General features: G+C 35.4%; 1 protein-coding gene across 4 annotated transcripts; it reads left to right on the forward strand.

Annotated features, from left to right (window-relative positions):
- Positions 1-21: 21 nt before the first annotated feature.
- On the forward strand, positions 22-21,903 carry LOC143058574 (tetratricopeptide repeat protein 33-like). Of its 4 annotated transcripts, XM_076232065.1 has the most exons (6): positions 22-76; positions 2,514-2,736; positions 4,002-4,083; positions 9,597-9,708; positions 12,617-12,636; positions 21,590-21,903. In XM_076232065.1, exons 2-6 carry the CDS (start codon positions 2,522-2,524, stop codon positions 21,896-21,898), a joined length of 738 nt encoding a protein of 245 aa, XP_076088180.1. In that variant the 5' UTR covers positions 22-76; positions 2,514-2,521; the 3' UTR covers positions 21,899-21,903. The 4 variants fall into 4 exon arrangements, with proteins under 4 accessions (XP_076088180.1, XP_076088192.1, XP_076088189.1 ...); XM_076232077.1 differs by lacking the exons at positions 22-76; positions 12,617-12,636 and adding an exon at positions 10,365-10,384 and having other exon boundaries at positions 2,293-2,736; XM_076232060.1 differs by lacking the exon at positions 22-76 and having other exon boundaries at positions 2,300-2,736.
- The last annotated feature ends 2,269 nt before the right edge of the window (positions 21,904-24,172 follow it).

The raw sequence follows: 24,172 nt of genomic DNA on the forward strand, positions 1-24,172 counted from the left end.
ATCACAAAGTGGTTCTTTTCAGGACTATTTTCAAAATGAAAGTGAAAGAAGATAAATTTTGCTGATTTTTTTTTTGGTAAAAATATTGTATACATGTATTAAAAATTGTCATTTTAAATTGTCAGTTGCATATAGATGTAATATAGAATAGAATAGAATAGAATATTTTTATTAACCAAATTAGGGCCCCAGGAGGGCATATCATACAGACAATATTATTATAAACAATAACATATGAAATACACAAACAATGAAAGATCACAATCACAATCACAACATATAATGGGAACTAGAAATACAACATTTGTTTTGCTTGTTCATTCGTATAAATGTTTTAATATATGTACTTTTTTTTGTACATAAATAAACAATGATAAATAGATATTTTCTAGTTTATAGCTAGAGTTTCATAGATTCTAACTGACATACAAGTCATAACTTAAGGTTCATCATAACCTTTTGGCTAAAATGGCCGTATTTACACCCCAAATTTTACTCTGAGTACAGACTAACCTATACACCTGCAACAGTTTTAAGGGATGGCAGGAACTAGATACATAAATTTTAAATGCATTTTATGTTTCAGAAAATTATAAACTTTTCTAGATTTTGCTATTCATTTTTTTTCGTTCCTGCAGAAGGTGCAAAAATTAACTAAGTAGTGAAAACGATTGAGAAGCTCCCCTCATATAATCAATGTTGTGAGTAGTATTGATTTAAATGGACAATAGATGGACAATAGTCACCTGTAAACAATACGTGATTTAACAGGTTTAAACTGTGTAACTGAGTGGACCGTATCAAATGAAACTCGGGTGTTTGTTTATTTTGCTATCTTCTGCAGACTGAAAAAAAATGAACATCAAAATCCAGGTAAGTTTTTAATTTTCTGAAACGTAGACTTCATATAACTTTTATATATCTAGTTCCTGCCATGCCTTAAAACTTTCCTGGATGTACCAGTTTGTCTGTACTCATAGTAATTTTGGAGGTGTAAACACGGCCATATTTTTCAATTCCTTATGATGAACCTTAACAAAAAAACAAGCATACAATAATTTAAATTTCAAAATCTAAAAACTAAAAATTCCCTTAACCTTTAAACAAACTTATAAGTAAGGGTTATCGTACCAATATTGTAATAAGATCTCTGAATATAGTTCACATTGGCACTAATATTGATATTGTCATTAGCAAATTAAAACATAACTAAATTTCATTATCTTTTGAGGCGAGATGTATAGAGACACAGACACGTTAACTTTTATTTCTATAGAAGTCGCTCTTCACTATACTACTACCTGTCGATACATTTATTTTTGGCATTGCACAAGTCATGTCTTCTTTGACTATTAATGACGTTAAAATACTAAATCCCTGTGATGTGTTTTAGTCGATTTTAGTCTCTGATGCATGATTTTTTATTATTAATTGGTTTTGGCTTTTAACTAGCTGTCAGTAACTGCGAGTACTCTCAAATCGTATTTTCTTGTTAATTCGACCTGTTGATACTGTTTATAATGCTTTTTTGTTATTTTTTATTTATATGGATCTTGTCTGTACACCAGCTTTGATTATTTGTAATATCTTCAATTTTTCACTTATTCTTACAACATTTGTATAAACTTCAAGATTATAAAAACCGTTTTTTTTCTAAAGTGAACATTGATTGGTTAAATATTTCTCAGTCATGTCCTGTGTTTGAATTTATTTGTTAGCTTTTTGGTCATGAATGTTTGTCTCTAATATTTAATTAAATGTGCATTTGTATTCAGATATCGCAGATCAAATTTATTCGTTCATTGTTTAATCATAGGTTTTTTGATTGAGTTAAGTCTGCCAATTGATATTTTATTGTATGTTTTTCTTTGTTGTGATGTTATGCTATTGTTTCAGAAAAAGGGAGAAGGTTTGGATCCATTAAAACGTTTAATCCCGCTGCAAATGTTTGCACCTGTCCTAAGTCAGGAATCTGATGTACAGTAGTTGTCGTTTGTTTATGTAATATATACGTGTTTCTCGTTTTCGTTTCTCGTTTTGTTTATATAGATTAGACCGTTGGTTTTCCCGTTTGAATGGTTTTACACTAGTAATTTTGGGGCCCTTTATAGCTTGTTGTTCGGTGTGAGCCAAGGCTCCGTGTTGAAGGCCGTACTTTAACCTATAATGGTTTACTTTTTAAATTGTTATTTGTATGGAGAGTTGTCTCATTGGCACTCACACCACATCTTCCTATATCTATATTTGATATGTATTCTGTCATTCATTGGATTTTCATTCTTTGTTTGTTATAATCATTAATCATTATGCCCGCAGTGCCCAAAATTGGCTAATAAAATTGATCTTATCTTATCTTATACTGGCCCTGCAACATACAAATTCAGATTCAGAAAATGAAGCACTATTTATGATTACAGTGTTTTGCCCCAAGCCCTTACAATTTTATGGCTTCAATCACCATCCAAGGTCTGACCAGTTACTGGTTTTAGAATAAATGTGCTAGTCTGTTACAGAATGAATTATGACATCATTTTCTTGGAAGAAGAAAACAGGCAGTAGTGTAAAGCGATCTGTATCAACAGCATTTGAGGAAGACACTAAAGATGACAATGAACAGTTAGAAGGTGTTGATTGGCTGACACTTGTTCCTCACAGAAAAATTGTTTGTCTTGAAGATGCGTTATCTAAAAGTGCCAGACTTAAAAATGAAGGGTCATTACTGGCTGAATCTGAAAGGTAAAATTGCAAGATTTAGTCTGAGATAGGTCGGGTATACCACAGCTTTTGTTTGGTAAATATTGCATAAATTGCAGTCAATAATAGATGAAGCTACTAAGCCTTTTAGTTCAATGGCTTGATAGTTATATCTTCCAAGCCTCATCTTGAGAGTTCAAATAACGTAAAGCATTGTGGTAAACACTTTTGAGATTATATTCATGCCCATGTCAAGCTATTGATTTATAACAATATAAACAACTATTAATGTTACAAAAGGATGTGTATTTGTTTAACCATACTTGTCAAGATTTTTTTTTTTTTTTATAAAAAATTACATACAAGATGAGTATGGTGGTTATATCTATCTGATCAAAAAAAGTTTGAGTTCAACTACAACTATCAAATGATGTGGATGTTAGCAATTATAGGCAACTGTACAGACTTCAACAATTAGACAGACCAATATTTTACAGTTGGCTATAAAAGGCCTGATAAATGTGCAACAATTCAAACTAAAAAAATAACATCCTGATTTATAACAGAACATTTTTTACAAAATACAGATATTACAGATATGAACCAACAACAACCACTGAACTACTGTCTCCAGACTTGAGACAGGCACAAAAAAAATATGACAAGGCTGAACATGTGTGTTAGCGCTCAACAGCCCCTAACTTGGAACAGTGGTGTAAATGCACAACATAAGAACAAACTAAAAATCAGTTGCAGTTGGCTTTATTGATATACAAAGATGGAGATATGGTATGATTGCCAATGAGGCACCTATCCATGTGACCAAAGTTCAAATGAAGTAAGTTGATTTCAAAAAGAAAACAATGCTTAACATTCAGCAATGTTTGGTGTTCAAAACAACTTTGATTTAGGCATTGCTTGGGCTTTTAGATGTCAGAATAGTCCTAAAATATACTAGAAAATGATAAAAAAAACAACATTAGTGGCTGAATTTGAAAGGGGTTTTAGAAAGAAAACCAAGACTATAGAACAGAGATAAAGATGAATTAGTTGCTAAATTTTGACAGATTTTATTGGATGAATCATGTATGTTTATTTCCATAAATATTTTAGAATAAAAAGAAAGAAGGGATTTCATTTATATTTTTACTGAGTTTTGTTTTTTTGTTTTTTACCATTTAATTTGTACAGAGACAATAAAACAACCTGAGAACAAAAAGGGAATAAAGGTGGCATGTTTGGCCTTTTTCTATAACTGATACAATAATGAATTTTTGTGATTTTTAAACTAACTTGTACACTTAAAGGTACTGGAAAGCTATCAAGAAATGGGATGAGGCCATAGAGTTTACACCTGAAGATGAAACAATCTATGAAATGAAAGCTCAGGTATTTTATTTAAATGTTAATTCTATATATGTGTAAAAACAATTATTTTCTAATCATGAATTAAATTGAACAGCTAACAGCTCTGTTCTTTGGTCTCTAGTTGATAGTTATATTATTGGAAATCATACCACATCTTCTTATTTTTATACAGATTAAAGTATAGTACATGATTTATATAGATTCCCCAAAGGTTGTAAATAATATGTGATATTACTTCTATCAGGAGTTAAGGTATATTGTTTCTCAATAGCAGAAAGATTGAGTTGGTTATTTTTCTCCAATATGTTGTTTAGTCTTTTAAAAAACCCATATTTAGATAGGATAACGTTGTTAACATTGATGTGATGTCATAATGAATTAGCTTCCAATCACAGCATATATAATCACAGCATATAATGGTACTGTTTTATTGTGTCTCACAGAACTAATTAATACCCCAGGCTATTACTGTATAGAGGATTTAGAGATAAAAAGAGTAGGATCAATGCTTTAAGACAAATGAGATGTTATAAAGTCTCACAGAACTAATTAATACCACCAGGCTTTTACTGTATAGGGGATTTAGAGATAAAAAGAGTAGGATCAATGCTTTAAGACAAATGAGATGTTATAAAGTCTCACAGAACTAATTAATACCACCAGGCTATTACTGTATAAGGGATTTAGAGATAAAAAGAGTAGGAACAATGCTTTAAGACAAATGAGATGTTATAAAGTCTCACAGAACTAATTAATACCACCAGGCTATTACTGTATAGGGGATTTAGAGATAAAAAGAGTAGGAGCAATGCTTTAAGACAAATGAGATGTTATAAAGTCTCACAGAACTAATTAATACCACCAGGCTATTACTGTATAGAGGATTTAGAGATAAAAAGAGTAGGATCAATGCTTTAAGACAAATGAGATGTTATAAAGTCTCACAGAACTAATTAATACCACCAGGCTATTACTGTATAAGGGATTTAGAGATAAAAAGAGTAGGAACAATGCTTTAAGACAAATGAGATGTTATAAAGTCTCACAGAACTAATTAATACCACCAGGCTATTACTGTATAGGGGATTTAGAGATAAAAAGAGTAGGAGCAATGCTTTAAGACAAATGAGATGTTATAAAGTCTCACAGAACTAATTAATACCACCAGGCTATTACTGTATAGAGGATTTAGAGATAAAAAGAGTAGGATCAATGCTTTAAGACAAATGAGATGTTATAAAGTCTCACAGAACTAATTAATACCACCAGGCTTTTACTGTATAGGGGATTTAGAGATAAAAAGAGTAGGATCAATGCTTTAAGACAAATGAGATGTTATAAAGTCTCACAGAACTAATTAATACCACCAGGCTATTACTGTATAAGGGATTTAGAGATAAAAAGAGTAGGAACAATGCTTTAAGACAAATGAGATGTTATAAAGTCTCACAGAACTAATTAATACCACCAGGCTATTACTGTATAGGGGATTTAGAGATAAAAAGAGTAGGAGCAATGCTTTAAGACAAATGAGATGTTATAAAGTCTCACAGAACTAATTAATACCACCAGGCTTTTACTGTATAGGAGATTTAGAGATAAAAAGAGTAGGAACAATGCTTTAAGACAAATGAGATGTTATAAAGTCTCACATAACTAATTAATACCACCAGGCTTTTACTGTATAAGGGATTTAGAGATAAAAAGAGTAGGAACAATGCTTTAAGACAAATGAGATGTTATAAAGTCTCACAGAACTAATTAATACCACCAAGCTATTACTGTATAGGGGATTTAGAGATAAAAAGAGTAGGAGCAATGCTTTAAAGACCAAACAGCCTATTGTTTATGCGCATCAGCTAACGCAACTTGGTAGTGACATAAAAGCTCTATGACGTTGTTTCTAGCAATGAAAAAACATCAAATTATAACGTCCTATTTCGCGTTTTTCACGGATTCCAACATGGTGTACGCTACGTAGGTACGCTACTTTAATATCCTGTGGAGATTTAACACAAATGGACACATAAGATACTACACTATATTTAACCTTCGTTCTAATAAAAATAATAAAATATAAATTTTGATCTTGACTTTTTGCATTTGCGCCGTTCTGCATTTCATTTTTTTTATTCTTTAAAATGCGTAGATTTTGTCTCATACTTGCTTCGATCTGTATTTCATTTTTTTTCTTCTTCATTTGCGTAGATTTTGTCTTTCGTTTGCGCCGATTGTGTACAGGTAAGGTGAAAGGTTTTTTTTGCCCGATTCATTATGTTTTCTGGTCTGTGCGTCCGTTCGTTCGTCCGTCCGTCTGTCCCGCTTCAGGTTAAAGTTTTTGGTTACAGTTTTTGGTCAAGGTAGTTTTTGACGAAGTTGAAGTCCTATCAACTTAAAACTTCGTAAACATGTTCCTTATGCAATGATCCTTCTAATTTTAGTGTCAATTTTTTTTTAAATAAAAAAATTTAGTATTCACAAGGTTAGGCCGATAATCAAATATTCCTAAAAGTTTTGACATACTGGCAGCATGTGCATGTAACTGATGTCTGGATGATTCTCGTAAAATAATGTCCGATCTTGCAATGAAGTTAAAATTTATTTATACTGCTTATTTGACAAAATCTTATAGTAAAAATAAAATGATAACAAAGGGTCATTTTTGTTTGTCATTTGTTTCATTTCAAATTGTCTTAAGGAGAAATGATAAACATATTGTCTGATTTCACTGAAGCTTACAGCTAATTTCCTAATGTATGTAGATCAACACTTTGGTTTGCCTGCTTGCTTTGTTTGTATATTTTGTATAATTAGGAGATAACTGTATTGTATTTTAAGCTCCGACGGCATCAATTGGGGATTTGATGGTCGCAAATAAAGTTTACTGGCGACGCGTTAGCGGAGACAGTAAAAGGGTATTTGCGACCATCAAATCCCAAATGGATGCCGTCGGAGCTTAAAATACAATATTGTTATCTCCATTCTAATGAAACTGACAGAAAACAACGTTAAAACATGTATTTAAAATCTGTCATATGCCGTCTGCGCTTGCGCGTACGTCCCATAGCATCAATTGTCAATTGATGCCATGTAAGAAAGTGACGTTATCCAATCAAAATGAACGTTACAAACGTTGTTGCATTAGAATTATATTTTGATAACGTCCAATTCAATTAAATAGCATGTATACAGGTTTACATACCTATATATAAAGATGTCAATCTTAATAACAGAGCTTGAGTAAACATTAATTAAGGAAGCCAACCAAAGTTTCACCCTACATGCAGTAGGAAATTAGCTGTAAGGCAAAAAATATTAATAAAACTAATACTCAGCGAATGTGAATGTGAATTAAAATCAAAATTTTCGGTGTTTAAAACTAAATTGTTGTAAGTTTAACTTATGACAAAAACAATTGCTCCAAGAATAATATCTTACATAAAATCGACCCCTTTCATTTAGCTACAACTGTGACCGGAAAGATTGAAAACAAATTTCGATTTTCAATGCCAGCAACAACCTTTTCTTTGTTTTAATTTCCAAAATGAGCAATTTAGATTTATTATATTGTATCCTGTTGGAGAAATCTTACTTTGTAGTTTTCAACGGAAAATTATTTCTAAATTAATTTTTGAATCAAAAACTTTTTGTATTTTATATTTACTGTCTCGTTTATTGAAAACACATGAGGTAGTAATAAAAGGATTGTATTTTAAGATAGATGTTTAACGTTTAAGAATCAAAACTTTCATTCATATATTATACCTATAATTTTAATTTCCTTATATCTTAAATATTCTAAAATAATGAATTCACAAACTCGATGCAATAATTTCTAAACGTTCGTCCTAGGTCGGGAAAAATAATGGTATAAAGAACTCCGTCCATGCTTTTGCTCTTTCAACAGTACCGAATGAGTTCGTTACGGCAATCTTCTGAAATTGACGCGAAAAAGAAACAAGCACATCTAGTCTGGTATAGTCAAATACTCTGTAAGTTAACCAGTGCCATCTTTCATTTCTTTTTTTATTTTCAATCATTTTGCTTATGTGGGACAGAGGACAAAAACAGACCTTCCTAACAAAAACGGCGTGAAAGGTTATTTTAAACAATTTTCCATTCCGACGGATGGTGTTTCTGAAGGTTAATATTGTGCGGCAACATCGTCAGATCTGATACTGACACATGCATTTAATCTCTTGTATTACCGGATAATAAAGTAGGTGAATATAGTTGTCATTCTTGGAAATTTAAATGTGGGTTTCAAACGTCCAATTTGCGTTTTTTTTTCAAATAGTGCGCCAGCAAGGAAAGTTTGTACTATGACGTCAGATGCAATGTTCTGAAGAAAGACAACTCTTTTCCTTCAAAATGAACGAGAAAAAAACATGAAAATTACTCATAACTTTTTTGAAAGGTCGGTGACATTCGCTTTTTATTGCTTTATTTTGAAGAGTACACATGGCACTTTCCTTCTTGAAATTATTATGAAGAAATCACTGGTAGATATTTTTTAATACTGGAAACGTTTTTCATTTTTACGTTTTATTTTTGGCGGGAATGAAATAAATCATATTTTTAAAGATCAAAACAATACGAGTCTAAAACTCTAGAACCTGTATTTGATAGATACAAATCTACTGTTTAACGTGAAACAAGAATTATGCTTGTAGGTTTGATAAAAAGTATTTTTTGGAGAGTTTATATAACAAGCACATATTATGTTAATATTCGGGAAAACATGAAACTGAGGTTGCTATAGCGACAAAACTAAGTCGGTGACCCCCAATTTTTTTCATCATATTTTGTTCCTCAAATCATGAAATACCTTCAGACAAAATTTTAAGGAACAATCACTGGTAGAAATGAATAGGCTGTTTGGTCTTTAAGACAAATGAGATGTTATAAAATGAAGGGAATATGAAAAACATTTGTTGCAGGATGAAATAATTTGTATCTAATAGGAAATATTGATACATTTCTGATGAAGCTTTTTACAGTACTATAATCTGAAACCAGTCACATTTTAACATTATTACATTGTAAAGTAACAGTAAACACATTTCTTTATTTCTATTGCTCTTTCATTTACAGTAGATTGGATTACAAGACCATGAAACCATTCTGTTATTTATAATAAGGTCTGAATTTCCTTGCAGCTTATATTCTGTTGATTATGACTCTTTTGAAATACTTCTGAGAAATATTCAAAATGCAACATCGGGCGCACTACATAAGATATCAATTGTAACTTCACTTTCTGATTGGTAAATGATTGTATGGCCTGAAGTTTCATACATTGAATACATTTATGTTTAAAACTATTTATTAATTGAAGTTGGTTTTCTATACCAAGAGAAAAGTAGTAAACTTAGTTGAAGTTGTAACCAGCTTAGATGCTAATATTAACCCTTAATCAAATTTAATAGTCCTAGATTGTTTTGATGTCTAGGTCCCGCAGCATCACCTACTCCCTAAAAATGCTATCAATGTTCAGAGTAAACTGAAACTAATGTATAACTGTCTTTTCACAGGTTTTATTAGCATTATGTGAAGTTTTTCCTGCCCTAGCTATGGCTGAAAAGGTTGTGAAATTAAAACCAACATGGTGGACTGGTTATCAGACATTAGGGCGTGCCCAGCTAGGTCTGGGTGAAGTCAGACAGGTATAATACAATACTTTGTTTTTAAAGTCAGACATCAGGGTGTGCCCAGCTAGGTCTGGGTGAAGTCAGACAGGTATAATACAATGCTTTATTTTTAAAGTCAGACATTAGGGTGTGCCCAGCTGGGTCTGGGTGAAGTCAGACAGGTATAATACAATACTTTGTTTTTAAAGTCAGACATTAGGGTGTGCCCAGCTAGGTCTGGGTGAAGTCAGACAGGTATAATACAATACTTTGTTTTTAAAGTCAGACATTAGGGTGTGCCCAGCTAGGTCTGGGTGAAGTCAGACAGGTATAATACAATACTTTGTTTTTAAAGTCAGACATTAGGGTGTGCCCAGCTAGGTCTGGGTGAAGTCAGACAGGTATAATACAATACTTTGTTTTTAAAGTCAAACATTAGGGTGTGCCCAGCTTGGTATTGGTGAAGTCAGACAAGTATAATACAATGCTTTGTTTTTAAAGTCAGACATTAGGGTGGCCAATCTAGGTCTGGGTGAAGTCAGATAGGTATAATACAATGCTTTGTTTTTAAAGTCAGACATCAGGGCATGCCCAACTAGGCCTGGGTGAAGTCAGACAGGTATAATACAATACTTTGTTTTTAAAGTCAGACATTAGGGTGTGCCCAGCTAGGTCTTGGGGAAGTCAGACAGGTATAATACAATACTTTGTTTTTAAAGTCAGACACCAGGGCGTGCCCAGCTAGGTCTGGGTGAAGTCAGACAGGTATAATACAATACTTTGTTTCTGAAGTCAGACATTAGGGCATGCCCAGCTAGGTCTGGGTGAAGTCAGACAAGTATAATACAATGCTTTGTTTTTAAAGTCAGACATTAGGGTGTGCCCAGCTTGGTTTGGGTGAAGTCAGACAGGTATAATACAATACTTTGTTTTTAAAGTCAGACATTAGGGTGTGCCCAGCTTGGTCTGGGTGAAGTCAGACAGGTATAATACAATGCTTTGTTTTTAAAGTCAGACATCAGGGCGTGCCCAGCTATGTCTTTGGGAAGTCAGACAGGTATAATACAATATTTTGTTTTTAAAGTCAGAAATTAGGGTGGCCAATCTAGGTCTGGGTGAAGTCAGACAGGTATAATACAATACTTTGTTTTTAAAGTCAGAAATTAGGGCGTGCCCAGCTGGGTCTGGGTGAAGTCAGACAGGTATAATACAATGCTTTGTTTTTAAAGTCAGACATTAGGGTGGCCAATCTAGGTCCGGTGAAGTCAGACAGGTATAATACAATACTTTGTTTTTAAAGTCAGACATCAGGGTGTGCCCAGCTAGGTCTGGGTGAAGTCAGATAGGTATAATACAATACTTTGTTTTTAAAGTCAGACATTAGGGTGGCCCAGCTAGGTCTGGTGAAGTCAGACAGGTATAATACAATACTTTGTTTTTAAAGTCAGAAATTAGGGCGTGCCCAGCTAGGTCTGAGTGAAGTCAGACAGGTATAATACAAATGCTTTGTTTTTAAAGTCAGAAATTAGGGTGGCCAATCTAGGTCTGGGTGAAGTCAGACAGGTATAATACAATACTTTGTTTTTAAAGTCAGAAATTAGGGTGGCCAATCTAGGTCTGGGTGAAGTCAGACAGGTATAATACAATGCTTTGTTTTTAAAGTCAGAAATTAGAGTGGCCAATCTAGGTCTGGTGAAGTGAGACAGGTATAATACAAATGCTTTGTTTTTAAAGTCAGAAATTAGGGTGGCCAATCTAGGTCTGGTGAAGTCAGACAGGTATAATACAATACTTTGTTTTTAAAGTCAGACATCAGGGTGTGCCCAGCTAGGTCTGGTGAAGTCAGACAGGTATAATACAAATGCTTTGTTTTTAAAGTCAGAAATTAGGGTGTGCCCAGCTAGGTCTGGGTGAAGTCAGACAGGTATAATACAATACTTTGTTTTTAAAGTCAGACATCAGGGCGTGCCCAGCTTGGCCTGGGTGAAGTCAGACAGGTATAATACAATACTCTTGTTTCTGAAGTCAGACATCAGGGCGTGCCCAGCTAGGTCTGGGTGAAGTCAGACAGGTATAATACAATACTTTGTTTCTGAAGTCTGACATCAGGGCGTGCCCAGCTAGGTCTGGGTGAAGTCAGAGAGGTATAATACAATACTTTGTTTTTAAAGTCAGACATTAGGGTGTGCCCAGCTAGGTCTGGGTGAAGTCAGACAGGTATAGTACAATATTTTGTTTTTAAAGTCAGACATTAGGGCGTGCCCAGCTAGGTCTGGGTGAAGTCAGACAGGTATAATACAATACTTTGTTTCTGAAGTCAGACATCAGGGCGTGCCCAGCTAGGTCTGGGTGAAGTCAGACAGGTATAATACAATACTTGTTTTTAAATTCAGACATCAGGGTGTGGCCAGCTAGGTCTGGGTGAAGTCAGACAGGTATAATACAATATTTTGTTTTTAAAGTCAGACATTAGGGCATGTCCAGCTAGGTCTGGGTGAAGTCAGACAGGTATAATACAATACTTGTTTTTAAAGTCAGACATTAGGGTGGCCAATCTAGGTCTGGGTGAAGTCAGACAGGTATAATACAATATTTTGTTTTTAAAGTCAGACATTAGGGCATGCCCAGCTAGGTCTGGGTGAAGTCAGACAGGTATAATACAATACTTTGTTTTTAAAGTCAGACATTAGGGCGTGCCCAGCTAGGTCTGGGTGAAGTCAGACAGGTATAATACAATATTTTGTTTTTTAAGTCAGACATTAGGGTGTGCCCAGCTAGGTCTTGGGGAAGTCAAACAAGTATAATACAATACTTTGTTTTTAAAGTCAGACATTAGGGCGTGCCCAGCTAGGTCTGGGGGAAGTCAGACTGGTATAATACAATACTTTGTTTTTAAAGTCAGACATCAGGGCGTGCCCAGCTAGGTCTTGGGGAAGTCAGACAGGTATAGTACAATACTTTGTTTTTAAAGTCAGACATTAGGGTGTTCCCAGATAGGTCTGGGTGAAGTCAGACAGAAATAATAAAATGCTTTGTTTTTAAAGTCAGACATCAGGGCGTGCCCAGCTAGGTCTGGGTGAAGTCAGATAGGTATAATACAAAAAAAAATAAAGGCAACAGTAGTATACCGCTGTTCAAAACTCATAAATCCATGGACAAAAAACAAAATCGGGATAACAAACTAAAACCGAGGGAAACGCATTAAATATAAGAGGAGAACAACGACATAACACTAAAATGTAACACACATAGACAAAATCCCACGAGAATAATATATATAAAACATCAAAACCAAATACATGAATTTGGGATAGACAAGTACCGTGACACGTCTTATCGCAATGTGAATTTACACTCAAAAATAAGAGAAAACAAACGACACAACGTTATCATGTAATACACACAGAAACAATACTTTGTTTCTGGAGTCAGACATTATGGCGTGCCCAGCTAGGCCTGGGGGAAGTCAGACAGGTAAAATACAATACTTTCATTCTGAAGTCAGACATTAGGGCTTGCCCAGCTAGGCCTGGGTGAAGTCAGACAGGTATAATACAATACTTGTTTTTATAGTCAGACATTAGGGTGTGCCCAGCTAGGTCTGGGTGAAGTCAGACAGGTATAATACAATGCTTTGTTTTTTAAGTCAGACATTAGGGTGTGCCCAGCTAGGCCTGGGTGAAGTCAGACAAGTATAATACAATACTTTGTTTTTAAAGTCAGACATTAGGGCGTGCCCAGCTAGGTCTGGGTGAAGTCAGACAGGTATAATACAATTCTTTGTTTTTAAAGTCAGACATCAGGGCGTGCCCAGCTAGGTCTGGGTGAAGTCAGACAGGTATAATACAATACTTGTTTTTAAAGTCAGACATTAGGGCATGCCCAGCTAGGTCTGGGTGAAGTCAGACAGGTATAATACAATACTTTGTTTTTAAAGTCAGACATTAGGGTGTGCCCAGCTAGGTCTGGGTGAAGTCAGACAGGTATAATACAATACTTGTTTTTAAAGTCAGACATTAGGACATGCCCAGCTAGGTCTGGGTGAAGTCAGACAAGTATAATATAATACTTTGTTTTTAAAGTCAGATTTTAGGGTGTGCCCAGCTAGGCCTGGGTGAAGTCAGACAGGTATGATACAATACTTTGTTTTGTTGTAAAAAAATTATAAGATTGGGATATTTTGTTAACAATGATTATAATTAATTTGTCAAACAAATAGAAATTATAGAAACACATTTATTGGTGTTTCATTTACATACATAGAAACCAACTGCTTATTTTGTTTTAATGATCAAGGTTCAGTTTTAGTGGTCAAGTCTGTATCTCAGATTCTCTAAGCATTTGATTTGGTGAATAGGTAAACTAGTCTTAGATAACATGATAAACATTTTGTATGCTAGACACATGTTTCCTCTACCAAAGACTGATCAGTGATGCTCAAATCAAAGGATTTCAAGGTGTACATGTTTGTCCGGTATGTTTCATTTGATCTTGACACCATTTATATACTAGATCACTGAATAAGGCTCACACATGTTTTTGGTTTGATATTTCTCTCAGAAAATTTAAGCTGTAGTTCTTACTAACTAACTTATCCTCTTCATGCTGACTGGCATATAAGGCTGGTAACAGGTCTCCCCACTGTTGTCTGTCCTTTGCAATCTTCTCCATTTCACCCAGGTCTTCCCCATGCTTTTAAATCAATTGTCCTTCTTCATGTTTCTTTTGGTCTTCCTCTGTTTCTTTTACCTTCAGATGGTGTCCATTTCAGAGCTTTTTAGGTGATGTTATCCTGGTCTTTTCTTAAGGTTTGTCCTAGCGATCTGAATCTCCGTTGTTTTATGGTTGTGATTAGATCTTTTTGTCCTATTCTTTTGTACAGTTCTTTATTTGATATCTTTGCTGGCCAATATATCTTGCATATTTTCCTTATACATTTGATGTGGAATCCAGAGAGTCTTTGGCTGTCTTTCTGTGTTGTTCTCCAGCATTCTTCACCATACAATAAGGTAGAAAGAACATTACTCTGGTAGATCTTTATTTTTGTTTTTTCAGTTATGTTGCCTGTTCGTCATATTTTGTTTAGTTGGTGAAAAGATGTCCTGGCCTTTTGGAGTCTGTTTGAGATGTCTTTTTCTGTTGCATTGTGTTTGCTGAGAATACTGCCCAAATAGTTAAAGTTGTCTACTTCCTCTAGAATACTGCCCAAATAGTTAAAGTTGTCTACTTCTTCTAGAATACTGCCCAAATAGTTAAAGTTGTCTACTTCTTCTAGAATACTGCCCAAATAGTTAAAGTTGTCTACTTCCTCTAGTGGTTCACCACTGGTTTATCGCATTGAAGGTAGGCGTAAGTTGCATTGTTTTTACTGAGAATACTGCCCAAATAGTTAAAGTTGTCTACTTCCTCTAGTGGTTCACCACTGGTTTATCGCATTGAAGGTAGGTGTAAGTTGCATTGTTTTTGCTGAGAATACTGCCCAAATAGTTAAAGTTGTCTACTTCCTCTAGTGGTTCACCACTGGTTTATCGCATTGAAGGTAGGTGTAAGTTGCATTGTTTTTTTCTGAGAATACTGCCCAAATAGTTAAAGTTGTCTGCTTCCTCTAGTGGTTCACCACTAGTTTGATCGCATTGAAGGTAGGTGTAAGTTGCATTGTTTTTGCTGAGAATACTGCCCAAATAGTTAAAGTTGTCTACTTCCTCTAGTGGTTCACCACTGGTTTATCGCATTGAAGGTAGGCGTAAGTTGCATTGTTTTTACTGAGAATACTGCCCAAATAGTTAAAGTTGTCTACTTCCTCTAGTGGTTCACCACTGGTTTATCGCATTGAAGGTAGGTGTAAGTTGCATTGTTTTTGCTGAGAATACTGCCCAAATAGTTAAAGTTGTCTACTTCCTCTAGTGGTTCACCACTGGTTTATCGCATTGAAGGTAGGCATAAGTTGCATTGTTTTTACTGAGAATACTGCCCAAATAGTTAAAGTTGTCTGCTTCCTCTAGTGGTTCACCACTAGTTTGATCGCATTGAAGGTAGGTGTAAGTTGCATTGTTTTTGCTGAGAATACTGCCCAAATAGTTAAAGTTGTCTACTTCCTCTAGTGGTTCACCACTAGTTTGATCGCATTGAAGGTAGGTGTAAGTTGCATTGTTTTTGCTGAGAATACTGCCCAAATAGTTAAAGTTGTCTACTTCTTCTAGTGGTTCACCACTAGTTTGATCGCATTGAAGGTAGGTGTAAGTTGCATTGTTTTTGCTGAGAATACTGCCCAAATAGTTAAAGTTGTCTACTTCTTCTAGTGGTTCACCACTAGTTTGATCGCATTGAAGGTAGGTGTAAGTTGCATTGTTTTTACTGAGAATACTGCCCAAATAGTTAAAGTTGTCTGCTTCCTCTAGTGGTTCACCACTAGTTTGATCGCATTGAAGGTAGGTGTAAGTTGCATTGTTTTTGCTGAGAATACTGCCCAAATAGTTAAAGTTGTCTACTTCCTCTAGTGGTTCACCACTAGTTTGATCGCATTGAAGGTAGGTGTAAGTTGCATTGTTTTTGCTGAGAATACTGCCCAAATAGTTAAAGTTGTCTACTTCTTCTAGTGGTTCACCACTAGTTTGATCGCATTGAAGGTAGGTGTAAGTTGCATTGTTTTTGCTGAGAATACTGCCCAAATAGTTAAAGTTGTCTACTTCCTCTAGTGGTTCACCACTAGTTTGATCGCATTGAAGGTAGGTGTAAGTTGCATTGTTTTTGCTGAGAATACTGCCCAAATAGTTAAAGTTGTCTACTTCCTCTAGTGGTTCACCACTAGTTTGATCGCATTGAAGGTAGGTGTAAGTTGCATTGTTTTTGCTGAGAATACTGCCCAAATAGTTAAAGTTGTCTACTTCTTCTAGTGGTTCACCACTAGTTTGATCGCATTGAAGGTAGGTGTAAGTTGCATTGTTTTTGCTGAGAATACTGCCCAAATAGTTAAAGTTGTCTACTTCTTCTAGAATACTGCCCAAATAGTTAAAGTTGTCTACTTCCTCTAGTGGTTCACCACTGGTTTATCGCATTGAAGGTAGGCGTAAGTTGCATTGTTTTTACTGAGAATACTGCCCAAATAGTTAAAGTTGTCTACTTCCTCTAGTGGTTCACCACTGGTTTATCGCATTGAAGGTAGGTGTAAGTTGCATTGTTTTTTTCTGAGAATACTGCCCAAATAGTTAAAGTTGTCTGCTTCCTCTAGTGGTTCACCACTAGTTTGATCGCATTGAAGGTAGGTGTAAGTTGCATTGTTTTTGCTGAGAATACTGCCCAAATAGTTAAAGTTGTCTACTTCCTCTAGTGGTTCACCACTGGTTTATCGCATTGAAGGTAGGCGTAAGTTGCATTGTTTTTACTGAGAATACTGCCCAAATAGTTAAAGTTGTCTACTTCCTCTAGTGGTTCACCACTGGTTTATCGCATTGAAGGTAGGTGTAAGTTGCATTGTTTTTGCTGAGAATACTGCCCAAATAGTTAAAGTTGTCTACTTCCTCTAGTGGTTCACCACTGGTTTATCGCATTGAAGGTAGGCATAAGTTGCATTGTTTTTACTGAGAATACTGCCCAAATAGTTAAAGTTGTCTGCTTCCTCTAGTGGTTCACCACTAGTTTGATCGCATTGAAGGTAGGTGTAAGTTGCATTGTTTTTGCTGAGAATACTGCCCAAATAGTTAAAGTTGTCTACTTCCTCTAGTGGTTCACCACTAGTTTGATCGCATTGAAGGTAGGTGTAAGTTGCATTGTTTTTGCTGAGAATACTGCCCAAATAGTTAAAGTTGTCTACTTCCTCTAGTGGTTCACCACTAGTTTGATCGCATTGAAGGTAGGTGTAAGTTGCATTGTTTTTGCTGAGAATACTGCCCAAATAGTTAAAGTTGTCTACTTCCTCTAGTGGTTCACCACTAGTTTGATCGCATTGAAGGTAGGCGTAAGTTGCATTGTTTTTGCTGAGAATACTGCCCAAATAGTTAAAGTTGTCTACTTCCTCTAGTGGTTCACCACTAGTTTGATCGCATTGAAGGTAGGTGTAAGTTGCATTGTTTTTGCTGAGAATACTGCCCAAATAGTTAAAGTTGTCTACTTCTTCTAGTGGTTCACCACTAGTTTGATCGCATTGAAGGTAGGTGTAAGTTGCATTGTTTTTGCTGAGAATACTGCCCAAATAGTTAAAGTTGTCTACTTCCTCTAGTGGTTCACCACTAGTTTGATCGCATTGAAGGTAGGTGTAAGTTGCATTGTTTTTGCTGAGAATACTGCCCAAATAGTTAAAGTTGTCTACTTCCTCTAGTGGTTCACCACTAGTTTGATCGCATTGAAGGTAGGTGTAAGTTGCATTGTTTTTGCTGAGAATACTGCCCAAATAGTTAAAGTTGTCTACTTCTTCTAGTGGTTCACCACTAGTTTGATCGCATTGAAGGTAGGTGTAAGTTGCATTGTTTTTGCTGAGAATACTGCCCAAATAGTTAAAGTTGTCTACTTCCTCTAGTGGTTCACCACTAGTTTGATCGCATTGAAGGTAGGTGTAAGTTGCATTGTTTTTGCTGAGAATACTGCCCAAATAGTTAAAGTTGTCTACTTCCTCTAGTGGTTCACCACTAGTTTGATCGCATTGAAGGTAGGTGTAAGTTGCATTGTTTTTGCTGAGAATACTGCCCAAATAGTTAAAGTTGTCTACTTCCTCTAGTGGTTCACCACTAGTTTGATCGCATTGAAGGTAGGCGTAAGTTGCATTGTTTTTGCTGAGAATACTGCCCAAATAGTTAAAGTTGTCTACTTCCTCTAGTGGTTCACCACTGGTTTATCGCATTGAAGGTAGGCATAAGTTGCATTGTTTTTACTGAGAATACTGCCCAAATAGTTAAAGTTGTCTGCTTCCTCTAGTGGTTCACCACTAGTTTGATCGCATTGAAGGTAGGTGTAAGTTGCATTGTTTTTGCTGAGAATACTGCCCAAATAGTTAAAGTTGTCTACTTCCTCTAGTGGTTCACCACTAGTTTGATCGCATTGAAGGTAGGTGTAAGTTGCATTGTTTTTGCTGAGAATACTGCCCAAATAGTTAAAGTTGTCTACTTCTTCTAGTGGTTCACCACTAGTTTGATCGCATTGAAGGTAGGTGTAAGTTGCATTGTTTTTGCTGAGAATACTGCCCAAATAGTTAAAGTTGTCTACTTCCTCTAGTGGTTCACCACTAGTTTGATCGCATTGAAGGTAGGTGTAAGTTGCATTGTTTTTGCTGAGAATACTGCCCAAATAGTTAAAGTTGTCTACTTCCTCTAGTGGTTCACCACTAGTTTGATCGCATTGAAGGTAGGTGTAAGTTGCATTGTTTTTGCTGAGAATACTGCCCAAATAGTTAAAGTTGTCTACTTCCTCTAGTGGTTCACCACTAGTTTGATCGCATTGAAGGTAGGTGTAAGTTGCATTGTTTTTGCTGAGAATACTGCCCAAATAGTTAAAGTTGTCTACTTCCTCTAGTGGTTCACCACCAGTTTGATCGCATTGAAGGTAGGTGTAAGTTGCATTGTTTTTGCTGAGAATACTGCCCAAATAGTTAAAGTTGTCTACTTCCTCTAGTGGTTCACCACTAGTTTGATCGCATTGAAGGTAGGTGTAAGTTGCATTGTTTTTGCTGAGAATACTGCCCAAATAGTTAAAGTTGTCTACTTCCTCTAGTGGTTCACCACTGGTTTATAGCATTGAAGGTAGGTGTAAGTTGCATTGTTTTTGCTGAGAATACTGCCCAAATAGTTAAAGTTGTCTACTTCCTCTAGTGGTTCACCACTGGTTTATCGCATTGAAGGTAGGTGTAAGTTGCATTGTTTTTGCTGAGAATACTGCCCAAATAGTTAAAGTTGTCTACTTCCTCTAGTGGTTCACCACTAGTTTGATCGCATTGAAGGTAGGTGTAAGTTGCATTGTTTTTGCTGAGAATACTGCCCAAATAGTTAAAGTTGTCTACTTCCTCTAGTGGTTCACCACTAGTTTGATCGCATTGAAGGTAGGTGTAAGTTGCATTGTTTTTGCTGAGAATACTGCCCAAATAGTTAAAGTTGTCTACTTCCTCTAGTGGTTCACCACTGGTTTATCGCATTGAAGGTAGGTGTAAGTTGCATTGTTTTTGCTGAGAATACTGCCCAAATAGTTAAAGTTGTCTACTTCCTCTAGTGGTTCACCACTGGTTTATCGCATTGAAGGTAGGTGTAAGTTGCATTGTTTTTGCTGAGAATACTGCCCAAATAGTTAAAGTTGTCTACTTCCTCTAGTGGTTCACCACTGGTTTATCGCATTGAAGGTAGGTGTAAGTTGCATTGTTTTTGCTGAGAATACTGCCCAAATAGTTAAAGTTGTCTACTTCCTCTAGTGGTTCACCACTGGTTTATCGCATTGAAGGTAGGTGTAAGTTGCATTGTTTTTGCTGAGAATACTGCCCAAATAGTTAAAGTTGTCTACTTCCTCTAGTGGTTCACCACTGGTTTATCGCATTGAAGGTAGGTGTAAGTTGCATTGTTTTTGCTGAGAATACTGCCCAAATAGTTAAAGTTGTCTACTTCCTCTAGTGGTTCACCACTGGTTTATCGCATTGAAGGTAGGTGTAAGTTGCATTGTTTTTGCTGAGAATACTGCCCAAATAGTTAAAGTTGTCTACTTCCTCTAGTGGTTCACCACTGGTTTATCGCATTGAAGGTAGGCGTAAGTTGCATTGTTTTTGCTGAGAATACTGCCCAAATAGTTAAAGTTGTCTACTTCCTCTAGTGGTTCACCACTGGTTTATCGCATTGAAGGTAGGTGTAAGTTGCATTGTTTTTGCTGAGAATACTGCCCAAATAGTTAAAGTTGTCTACTTCCTCTAGTGGTTCACCACTGGTTTAATGCATTGAAGGTAGGTGTAAGTTGCATTGTTTTTGTTTTCTTCTTGCTGATGTTCAATCAAGTTTGGTGTGCGTATTTGCCTAGATCTAGGGTTTTCTTTTGTAGATGGTTAGCATTGCTTAAAAGTAGAGCTATATCATCTGCAAATTCAAGATCTTCCAGCATTGATGTAAAGTAAGTTGCACCTAATTCCACGAATTTTATTCCCTATTGCTTGCCTCATTACCCAATCACTAGCAACAAGGAAAAGCAGTTCAACCACAATTTATTTATGGAATGATAATTTATAAGTTTAATTTGGCAGGTTTCATGAACTTTCATCTGAATTTTTAACTCTTTTTTGTTGTTCATTGGTCAATGTTATTTTTTCATTGTTTAGTCAGTTTATTAGATTCTTTAAACAATACATTTGTTTTTTTGAGTGGAATGTAGGGTGTACAGTTTTATCTGGCAGGATTCATTATTTTGTTTTTCATATGCTTCAATTTGTTTATGGACTCATCACAAGATGTGTGTGTTCATCTGGCAGGATTGATAGAAACATTCTGTCATTGCATAACAAAAATATTGCCACTTAGTAGGAAACAATATGTCACTCGTGTAAGCCTGAAAGGAAGTAGGAAAAACCAGTTGTAAATAATTTTAATTGTATATTATTGCGAACGTTTTAAACTTTCTGTGTTGCCTGACATTGCGTAAAGTTTTTGCGTGGAACAAATAACATTCAGCATTGAATCCGGTTCCTGACCTGGAAGAAGATATATTCATCAGAAAGACAGAGCAATAGACACACATTACAATGTTAAAAACAGAAGGCATTAATATTTACAATCTCCCAATATTTTTAATTTAGAGACAGGTACCCCGCTACTTGAGGTATATTATACCCATTGAATCTTTTTAAGAGAAGCTGGATCCATAAGAATAATAGAAGTTTCTATATTGAAGGTTAAAATACAATATGTTTTATGGGAATTAATGCTATGAAATAATTATTTCAGGCAATAAAGAGTTTCTCAAGAGCAGTACATTTAAATCCAGCTGATGAAGAGTTATGGAAGGAAGACTTTTTATGGTCATTCTCATTACTAAAACAAAAAGCTGATCAACAGAAAATGTTACAACAGGAAATGGATAATTCTAAAGTGAAACTAACAGAACTGAGTGATGAAGACATAGTGACAGAAATTAGTGAGGAGAAACAAGGAACGAGTGACAAAAATACAAGTTTATCTACAATTGATAAACATCCACCTGAACCAGAAATAAAATATCTACCTCAAAATTATGTACATATGAGAGATAAATGATACATTAGAGATTGGTTATTTTACTTGTAAATCTTGTGATGAAAGAAATGAAGTGATATTTACCCATACTCAAGGGTTGACTTTACTTCTATTCCACAGTAAGAACCATTGTCAAGTGGGGTGTCAGTTTGATATAAAAATATGCAGCCCTTCCCATCAAGAATATGGATGTTATATCATTTGTCCCATTTATGATGAATGCCAAGCTCCTTGCACCTTAAAAAGCTGTGCATTTATTATTGTGATTTTTTTGAGAAATAAACAATAATGTAAGAAATTGAGATTGATTAATGTGATTTAAGGAATTTTTTTTTTAGATATATCTGAATATAATTTTTGGCTCACCTGGCCCTTGGCCAAGTGAGCTTTTCTCATCACTTTGCGTCCGGCTTTTATCCTTGTCTGTTAACTTTTACAAAAATCTTCTCTTCTGAAACTACTAAGCCAAATTTAATCAAACTAGGCCACAATCATCATTGGGGTATCTTGTTTAAAACATGTGACTGATGACAAAGCCCACCAACCAAGATGGCCATCATGGCTAAAAATAGAACATAGGGGTAAAATGTAGATTTTTGCTTATATCTCTGAAACCAAAACATTAAGAGCAAATCTGACATTTTTGTAAAATTGTTCATCAGGTCAAGATCTATCTGCTTTGACATTTTTAGACATATCAGACAACCTGTTGTTGGGTTGCTGCCCTTGAATTGGTAATTTTAAAGAAATGTTGAAGCTTTGATTATTGTTTTCAATATTATCATAGATAGATATAAACTGTAATTTAAAAATCATCTACAAATAAGTCAACATGATCAAAATGATCTTTTGACCCATTATGGAGTTATTGCCCTTGATAGTAAATTTTTAACAGGTTTTTGTAAATTTTGTAATCTTTTTACAAAAATCTTCTCCTCTAAAAAACGAGAAAATTTATCTAGACTTAGCCACAATCATGATATCATTAGGATTTCTTGTTTTAAAAATATGTCAATGACCCTGTCTGCCAACCAATACATGGCTGAAAATAGAAGAAAGTGGTAAAATGCAGATTTTGGCTTATATCTCTGAAAAGAAAGCATTTAGAGCAAAACTGACAGAGTAAATGTGGATTCCTCAGGATAAGATATGTCTGCCCTGAAACTTTCAGACAAAACCCATAGTTGGGTTGCTGCCCCTAGATTGGTAATTTTAAGAAAATTTTGCAAATTTTGGTTATTATTTTGAATGTTACTATGTATAGAGATAAACTGTAAAGAGAAATTATGTTTAGAAAAGTAAGATCTACAAATCGGTCTCATGACCAAAATGGTCAATTGACCACATTAGGAGTTATTGCCCTTTGTAATCAATTTTTAATATTAAACTTATTCACAATCATCATTAGGGTGTCTTGCTTAAAATGTGTCAGATGACACTGCCTGCAAATCGACACGGCTGACATGGCTAAAAATAGAACATAGGGGTAAAATGCATTTATGTCTATTACTTTTAGAACAGTTATAAATAGAGAAAATCTGAAAGAAACAAAAATTTTCAGAATAATGAGCTCTCCTACCAATTGTCCATAGATGTCAAAACTATAAGATAAATTCTTATAGGAGCTATTGGCCATAAATGACAAATTTTACCTTTTTTTTTTCATTTTTGTCGAGCCTGCAACTTTTGTTGCAGAAAGCTCGACATAGGGATAGTGATCCGGCGGCGGCGGCGGCTACGGCGGCGGCAACGGCGGCGGCTACGGCGGCGGCGTTAGCTCACTTCTTAAAAGCTTTATATTTTAGAAGGTGGAAGACCTGGATGCTTCATACTTTGTATATAGATGCTTCATGTTACGAAGTTTCCGTCAGTCACATGTCCAATGTCCTTGACCTCATTTTCATGGTTCAGTGACCACTTGAAAAAAAAGTTCAAATTTTTTGTAATGTTGAATTCTCTCTTATTATAAGTAATAGGATAACTATATTTGATGTGTGCGTACCTTGCAAGGTCCTCATGCCCGTCAGACAGTTTTCACTTGACCTCGACCTCATTTCATGGATCAGTGAACAAGGTTAAGTTTTGGTGGTCAAGTCCATATCTCAGATACTATAAGCAATAGGGCTAGTATATTCGGTGTATGGAAGGACTGTAAGGTGTACATGTCCAACTGGCAGGTGTCATCTGACCTTGACCTCATTTTCATGGTTCAGTGGTTATAGTTAAATTTTTGTGTTTTGGTCTGTTTTTCTCATACCATATGCAATAGGTCTACTATATTTGTTGTATGGAATG

This window comes from Mytilus galloprovincialis, chromosome 1, assembly GCF_965363235.1.
Source record: "Mytilus galloprovincialis chromosome 1, xbMytGall1.hap1.1, whole genome shotgun sequence".
Taxonomy (NCBI): domain Eukaryota; kingdom Metazoa; phylum Mollusca; class Bivalvia; order Mytilida; family Mytilidae; genus Mytilus; species Mytilus galloprovincialis.

What these genes read in the sequence shown, in the direction of transcription:
- LOC143058574 (XM_076232065.1), top strand. Translation starts at nt 2,522, where the DNA reads ATGACATCATTTTCTTGGAAGAAGAAAACAGGCAGTAGTGTAAAGCGA. An exon ending in TCTATGAAATGAAAGCTCAG is followed by an intron (nt 4,084 to 9,596) that starts GTATTTTATTTA and finishes GTCTTTTCACAG; the next exon opens with GTTTTATTAGCATTATGTGA. An exon ending in ATTAGGGCGTGCCCAGCTAG is followed by an intron (nt 9,709 to 12,616) that starts GTCTGGGTGAAG and finishes GTGCCCAGCTAG; the next exon opens with GTCTTGGGGAAGTCAGACAG.